At 47.1% G+C, this 8,363-nt stretch overlaps 1 protein-coding gene across 1 annotated transcript; it reads left to right on the top strand.

Annotated features, from left to right (window-relative positions):
• The first annotated feature begins 3,005 nt into the window (after nt 1-3,005).
• Nucleotides 3,006-8,288, top strand: TLCD5 (TLC domain containing 5). Its single transcript, XM_049611651.1, has 2 exons — nt 3,006-3,365; nt 5,024-8,288. Exons 1-2 carry the CDS (start codon nt 3,167-3,169, stop codon nt 5,560-5,562), a joined length of 738 nt encoding a protein of 245 aa, XP_049467608.1. The 5' UTR covers nt 3,006-3,166; the 3' UTR covers nt 5,563-8,288.
• Nucleotides 8,289-8,363: the final 75 nt, after the last annotated feature.

The raw sequence follows: 8,363 nt of genomic DNA, 5'->3' as shown, positions 1-8,363 counted from the left end.
GGGCCTGAGCACTTTCCAGGCTAATTAATTGCGTGCTTGTTTCACAACTGAGACTCCAGCGGGAGGGCTGAGACTGCATCTTACATCTCCCATCGTGCCTAGTCGGGGTGCGAGCCCTCAGTAGGTGCTCAGCCACTGGTTATTGGATGGGCTGTCCCCACAGGGGGGGGGGGGGGAGGCGGGATGGGTAATTATTGAAACAAACAACAACACACAAACAAGGGCAACAACCTGTAGGTCTCACGTGACCACCAGGTAACCCTCCGCTATCCATCCCCCCCATCCCGGGCCCCGAGCGAAGGAGGAGTACCCTTCGGCTCCCTTCACGGACGTTCCCCGTCCAGCTCGGGTTCTGCGCTCCGTCCTCCCAGCCACAAGGTGCCCCCAGACCCCCGGCTCCTCTTCCGCCGCCGCCAGATCCTCGTCCTCTCTCCCTCTTTCCGTCGCTTCCTGCTCCGACGATCCGCGCTCCGAGCACTGGGGCCGAGGCGCCCGAGGCTTCCCGATGCGCTCGGCCAGGTAACAGCGCGGCGCGAACCGCCCGGCTCCTGCCGCGGGGCTGGGCTCGGGACGCGGAGGGCCCGGCCCGCCCGGCCCACTGGTGGGGAAGGAGGCGGGCAGATGGTCTGGTCTGGCCTGGAGGCCGAGGGGTGGGGGTGGGGTGGGGGTGGGGGGCTCCTCCTGCCTCGGGGCGCGGGAGGCTTTGCTTCGCCAGGCTCGGCGACCGGCGGGATGCCCGTACAGCGGCGCGGCGTAGGTGCGCGCAGCCGGGCGTGGCCCGGTCCGCGGGCGCGTCCGAGGGAGATGCGCGGGTCGCGGTGCCTGCGGGGCGCCGGGGTTGCTGCTCGCCCCAGCCACGCCTGCTCCGCGGCCGCCCGCCAGGTGGGTCCGCCCAGCGCTCCTCCTCCCGAATCTGGCCCGGGAACGGGAGGAGCGAAGACAGGGGCCTTGGAATTCTGTGCCCGATCGGCCATCTCAATACCCCCCCGTTCCTTTACCCAAGAGTAAAAAACCGAAATCCAGAGATGGACTGACTTTCCCAAGGTCACAGACTTGTATCTGCCATTTACAAATGTCTATTCTTTTAAGTGTTTGTAAATAGACTACTGTTTCCTCTGTGCTGCCAGGGAATTAGGATTCAGGGAAGAGGACTCTAAAAATACTAATCAGCAGATCCAAATGAGCTGATCCGCATTACTGGCCGGTGACCCTGGCATTTAGAAGGAAATAAGCGAGGACGGTTCTTTTCACTCTGGGTACTTTGTATTTCTGGGCCTTGCTCCGAAAATTGGCCTAGATGCTTTACAAAATTTATCTCAGAACTCCTTGTCAGAACTGGGCCGGATTAGAGTTTACAATCCTCTTTTCTTCTCTCTCTCTTTCTTTTTCCTACCCCCACCCCCCCCCTTTTTTTTTGTAAGGGAGGCTCAAGAGGTGACAGTGATTTGCCCAGTGTTTTATGGCTAGTTAGGGGGCACAGACAGAATTGGAACTCAGGTCTGTGATTGTTTTCTTGAATAGAAAGCTGCTTGCAGCTGAAGGCAGCGCAGAACTTGACCTTCATAAAGCCCTCTCTGGATAGCATTCCTGGGAGCGGCTTGTGTACTGAAGTGTGTTGGTCCTCAGATATTATTTCACTTGTCAGAATAGGGTTAAGCAATAAGTGTAGCCATGCAGAAAATTCCTGCAGAGATGAGACAGATACCTGAAATTTTTTTTTTTTTTGTACGAAATTTCAATAGAGGAGCTAACGAATATTAATACTATCTTGGTTACTTGAAGATTTTAGTCCTGTATGACTTAGATTGACTCAGTTACAGTCATTCTTGGCCTGATATATTTGTCATCAGTAAAAATTTCAAAATGTAGCTTTCTGACTAAAATAAATAATTGCCTTAAAGATATTTTTCTTTTTTTTTTTTTAATCTTTTTTTTAACGTTTATTTATTTTTGAGACAGAGAGAGACAGAGCATGAACGGGGGAGGGTCAGAGAGAGGGAGACACAGAATCTGAAACAGGCTTCAGGCTCTGAGCCGTCAGCACAGAGCCCGACGCGGGGCTCGAACTCACGGACCGTGAGATCATGACCTGAGCCGAAGTCGGCCGCTTAACCGACTGAGCCAGCCAGGCGCCCCAAAGATATTTTTCTATATCAACAAAAACTTCCCACATGCACCTCCACATCCCTCTGCTTCCCTCTTGGTTAGTCTTTGAATTGGGTTTCGGAACTGAATCGAACTCGGATTATTTTCTCTTCCAAAATATCTAGAGTCTGATTAGTTCTGTGTTTAGGGTTACCTCAAGTTTCCATTTTAACTGGTAAAACTGTGACTTAAGTCCCAATTTCAGTTGAGTTTAATGCCAGCTTCAAACCACATTAAACTGCGACATGTCATGTGACCTCTAGCAGAAACCACAGGTAGTAGTCCTGTTTTTTTCACCAGAGCTTCTCATTGGAGTGAACACATTATCGAAGACGTGTACTATGTTCCTCATGTATCATTGTTCAAGGTCAGTCATCACTGACAGATTATTGACATGTACTCATCCTTATTTTAAAAAAATGTATTCAATGTTGGGGCGCTTGGGTGGCTCAGTTGGTTGGGCATTCGACTTCAGCTCAGGTCATGATCTCACGGTCCGTGAGTTCGAGCCCCGCGTCGGGCTCTGCGCTGACAGCTCAGAGCCTGGAGCCTGCTTTGGATTCTGTGTCCCGCTCTCTCTGCCCCTCCCCTGCTCACGCCCTGTCTCTCTCTTTCAAAAATGAATAAATATATTTTTTTAACGTTTTATTTATTTTTGAGACAGAGAGAGACAGAGCATTAACGGGGGAGGGGCAGAGAGAGAGGGAGACACAGAATCGGAAGCAGGCTCCAGGCTCTGAGCCATCAGCCCAGAGCCCGACGTGGGGCTCGAACTCACAGACTGCGAGATCGTGACCTGAGCCGAAGTCGGACGCCCAACCAACTGAGCCACCCAGGCGCCCCGAATAAATATTTTTTAAAAAAGAAGAAGATTCTCAGCTGTGTAGATAAGGAAGAGTTTCAGTGAAGGCAATGTTTTTGTACTCTCCTATAGAAGAAATGAAGATTATATTCGCATTGACCCAGTGCTGTTTTCTTAGGGTATATTTTGTTTTTCTGGTTTCGGTCTTTTTATCATAGGATGGCACTAGGTCTGTGTCCGCAGGTGCTGTGCAGCCTGGGGGGCTGGCTCTCGCTCTACATTTCTTTCTGCCACCTGAATAAGCACCGAAGCTATGAGTGGAACTGCCGGCTGGTTACTTTCACCCATGGAGTCCTCTCCATAGGCCTCTCAGCTTATATTGGCTTCGTCGATGGCCCCTGGCCTTTTACCCACCCAGGTAGGTGGAGACATTAGAGGGCTTTCCCTAACGGATTATATAATTTGGGGGTAGTCTTGGAAGGATGGGACATTTTCACAGAATGTGTACAATATTGAAGAGGAATTACCGTTATAATTTGTACCAGCCGTCTTCATTTTTAACTCTGATATTCTATGTGTCCCTATTTCTGCTTTTCATAACTCTCTGCTTTTAAAACAAATTTTAAATGCCTGTTACGTTGTAAGCCACCAAAACGTACAAAAACATAAAGCTAATATCAGTATCTTCCACCACCACTCCCAAACAGACACAAATGGACTGTATTACACATACTTTTTGATAACCTGCAATTTTCACTCGATTGTATATTTGAAGGACATCTATATAGATTTTTTTTTTACCCGTCTTAATTGTGATATAATATTGTGTTGTATGCATACATCGTCATTTATTTAACTCATGTCTCATTATTTGGGGCACCTATATTGATTTTTAAGCTGCTAAATGTCTGAGTATTACTTCCTTAGAATAAAAAAGTTGTGTCCCCTTGAATTAGTCTGCTGAGGCTGCCATAACAAAATGGCACAGACTGGGGAGCATAGACAATAGAAACTTATTTACTTATGGTTTTGCAGGCTAGAAGTCCAAGATCAAATTGTTGGCTGGTTTGGTTTCTTCTAAGGCTTCACTCTTGCTTGCAGGTGGCTTCCTTCTTGCCGTGTCCTCACGTGGTCTTCTGCTGGTGTGTGTGTGTGTGTGTGTGTGTGTGTGTGTGTCCATCCTCATTTCCTTATTTTAGAACACCAGCCATATTGGACTAGAGCCCACCTTAACAACCTCATTTTAACTGAATTACCTCTTTAAAGGCCCAATCTCCGAGTACAGTCACATTCTGAGGGAATTGGGGGTTAGGGTTTCAACACGTGAGTTTGCAAGGGACAATTCAATCCAGAAATCCCCTAGGATGTGATTTTTTTTCAATTCCTTAGATCCTTTTTTGTTTTAATTTCCTTAAATTTCTATAGTGAGCTTCTGAGTTTTTCCCCAAACTGTCAAACTGATATGAAAGCAGCTCTTAAGCTTTGTGTCTCGTATGAAGGTTTCAAATAGATTTCAACGTGTCCTGTCCTTGTACTTGATTTTCGTAAGCTGGGAACACACTAACTTCTGGGGTTCTTTCCAAGGCCCGCTTTCGAGAAGGGTCAGGGCCACCAGTGTCCAACAATCTAACCCATTAAGCTAAGAAATTAATCCGACATCCAGGGCAGAATAACTGAAAGAGTCTGGAAACAGACCTTTAAAGCTGGTTAAACAAACACGTAAAATAAAAAGAAGAAAAAAAAGCAAGAAACTGTAAGATTTTAGTTGAAAGAACAAAATAACTGAGTGGACACGGAGATAATGGCTGTTGCTCAGATCACTCATTGAGAGCTGATTCATCAAATCCAGCATTTCCTGGGCCTGTCACATTATGTGGTTTGATAAAGACCAAGGTTTTAGATTTTAGTCTTGGTTGTCATTACAATGCATGCGCCTGCCTTTGTTTTTGCTTTCGGTGACGCAACTGATCATCGTGGCCCTGTTGTGGGAGACAACAACATAGGACCCTCGTGCAAGGTCACTGTTCTTATACAATTCCCGGTCACTCAGTTTGCTTCTGTCTCGGTTTATTGCAGGCTCACCCAATACACCTCTCCAAGTGCATGTACTGTGTCTCACCTTGGGCTACTTCATCTTCGACTTGGGCTGGTGCATCTATTTCCAGTCTGAGGGGGCCCTGATGCTGGCTCACCACACCCTGAGTATTTTGGGCATCATCATGGCCCTGGTGCTCGGAGAATCAGGCACAGAGGTCAACGCGGTCCTCTTTGGAAGTGAGATTACCAACCCCTTGCTACAGATGCGCTGGTTTCTCCGAGAAACAGGGCACTACCACAGTTTCACTGGAGATGTGGTGGACTTCCTCTTCGTGGCTCTGTTTACCGGAGTGAGGATTGGCGTCGGAGCTCGCCTCCTTTTCTGTGAAATGGTCTCCCCCAAGCCCAAGGGGTTTGTGAAGGTTGGGGGAGTGGCGATGTATGCCGTCTCTTGGTGTTTCATGTTTAGCATCTGGCGCTTTGCGTGGAAGAAAAGCATCAAAAAGTACCACGCCTGGAGAAGCAGGCGGAGGGAGGAGCGGCAGCTGAAGCGTCACGGACATCTCAAAACGCGCTAGCCAAGGCTTCCTCCAGATGCCGGATCGGGTTAGTCAGCCACAGGACCCAGGTTGGAGATCACGGCTGTTCTAGAATCAGGCTCATAACACACTTAGGTTTCAAGAAAGGGCTAAACGTATCAGGCAGTGTGGTCAGTCTTTGAGGGGAGCCCATACCAGTATTAAAACACTCATGCCTACCGTGGCGCAGGTATAGAAAGTGAGACTACTCAGTGGTAGTTGTGAATGAGTCAGAGCTGTGAGGTGGGGGTGGGCACAGCTGCCTTCCTTTTTGTTCGTGGTGTCCTCGGGTCCTCTTGTCTCTGGGATGCTTGATGGTTAGACCGCTCAGGAAGGAATTTGAGAATTTCTTCGAGAATTGACTCCTTGAACAAACCCTTGTTCCTGCTTTCCGTGTAGCAATTTAAATAAAGTCACCCCATTTACTCTAAAGTGAGGGACTTCCGGGAAGATGCACGTCTGGCATTCTGAGCCTTGGGTCAGGGAAGGGGCTGTGCTTAAACAAAGGGAAAGAATGAGAGAAGTGACCCGAAACCAACTGTTGAGAGGCCCCGAGACACCCCCAGGTTTGGTGCTTTGCTGAGGGGACTCACACGACTCAGAATGTAGTGCAACTCCTCGCTGTGATCAATTACAGGGAAAGGATTCAAGGGAAGAGCAGTGAAGGGAAAAGGTGTTTGGGCAGAGTCCAGGGGAAACCGGGCCCGAGCTTCCAGAGTCCTCTCCCAGTGGGATCCCTGAGGATGCACTGATTTCCTCTAGCAACAATTTGTGGCGATACGTGTAAAATGTCCAGCGAGGAAGCTCATTAGATGCCCAGTGCCCCAGTTTTTTACTGGGGGTCATGCAGGCAGCCATCGCCTGGCATGTAGCAGAATTCCTGACTCCCAGAAGGAGAGCAGGTGTTCAGCCTAAACCATATTGTTCGCACAGTGTAGGCACGGTGAGCCGTTCTCATCAGTTAATGAAGGGAGCCCTCCTGAAATCTAAGTTTCCAGATGCCAGCCAAGGGCCAACCTCGCGAGGAGGCCTTTCCAAGGACAGGAGTTCAGGCCTGCTCTGGTAACTCTTTTCTGTACAAAAACCAGGGAGTTAGGGCTTCGGATGAGAGATGAATGAGGTGTGGGCAGATTTACCGAGTCCTGTTGTACGGGTTCTGCCCTACCGAGAAAATGATGCCAATTCTCAGGGCTTTTGTGCATTAATCTCCTAGGCATGAGAGGCTGTGACTGAATTCCATAGGGATTTAGCATGTGGATTCCACTGTGCTTGAGATGGCAGTTCAGGTTTCAGCCCTGCTATACATCCTGCAAACCAGAACCAAAGAGTAAAGTGTACTGGCCTCAGGGGGATGAGGCGAATTTTATTTTATTTTTTCCCCAAACACATTCCCTGTAGCCCACTTCCTACGTTTTATTTTCTCTGAACAAGGTGCCACTCGCTATGGATAAAATCGGATGGCAAGGCCAGTCCTAGAAGGAAAGAAACAAACAAAAATTTCTCAGTGCGATAGTCTATCATCCACCCAGGAAAAGCAAGAACGTAAGCTTAACATGAGAGATTAGGAATCAAGACTTTCTGGGTTCTTTTAACTGATTTTGCTACTCACTTGCCAGATCACTTGGGCAGGTCACTTGTGTTCTCTATCTCAGTTTAAACCCTGTTGTGAATGAATGTAGGACTTTTATGGGGAAAGGGACGATTTATGTGTTTGTTTGTTTGTTTGTTTATTTATTTATTTATTTGCTTTTTATTTATTTATTGGATTATGTCATTTAGACCCCTGGGGATTGATTTGCTTAATTGGTGAGTAAACGTGTGGGGCTACCGAAGTCTAAGCCTAGGTCGGTAGGAAGTCTCCGCCCATTCTATGGTCACCTGTAATACGAACCTAACGCGTGGTCTTGAAAATGGATGTCAGTGCCCAGGCATGACGGAGCGTTGGAATGGCATGACGTCATCATTACTCTGGGAAAAGCAACTTTCAAGGCATGTTGCCAGTGGTCTTTTAAAATGACTGTCATTTGCTTAATGAGTTTTGCTGCAGATGGAAATAATCTGACAGTAGCATCCCCGTCTCTTTTTTTTCCCTGGGATCAGTATCCCCAGAATGCTGGTGAGCTTCTTTCCAACAAAACTGTGGTCAAAGTTGGATGCCGGGGAATGCTGATTCTAGCAAAAGCCTAGTGAAAAAGAGTGGCTTGGCGCAGGAGCTTAAAAAAAGTAAAAGCTGGCTCTTGAATTTTGGCACAGTGCCACCTGTTCCATACCAGACAAATGAATAGGCTTAATCTGGTACCAATTTTTTTTCTTTTTACTCCTCAGACGTGAAGGGATTGCAGACCTTGGTGTTTTAGGGGTACTCCTGGGAATGTATGCAGGTTTCTTTTGCGTTTTGAATAACCTAAATAATAAGAGAAGAAAACTAGCTCACTTCAGCTTTTCTTGATGCTTTAACTAGTAACTCTGAAGGAACCTCCCTGAGAGAAAAATGGGAAATGAAGGTGACTCAGCAGTTAAGATGCTGAGTTTTGACATCACGGGTAAACGAAGGGCTAATTAACATGTGGTATGGTCGGACAAAATGAAGTATTTTATTCATTTGCATTTGGATTACTATGTAATAATTCCTAACACTGCTCAAGATTTATATTTCAATAAGATTTGTACTAAATTTTATAAAAATAAATTTTTATCAACCCAGAGTCTGCCTTTGTATCTTTGGTGTGATTTTGCCAAGAAGTGTAAAAAAAAAAACCAAAAAACAAATGGCGTGTAGAAATGTTGACCCATATTTATAA

The sequence above is a fragment of the Panthera uncia genome, chromosome D1 (genome assembly GCF_023721935.1).
Source record: "Panthera uncia isolate 11264 chromosome D1, Puncia_PCG_1.0, whole genome shotgun sequence".
Taxonomy (NCBI): Eukaryota; Metazoa; Chordata; class Mammalia; order Carnivora; family Felidae; genus Panthera; species Panthera uncia.
The sequence above is the reverse complement of the archived record's forward strand: the minus strand, read 5'-3'. Positions and strand labels throughout refer to the sequence as shown.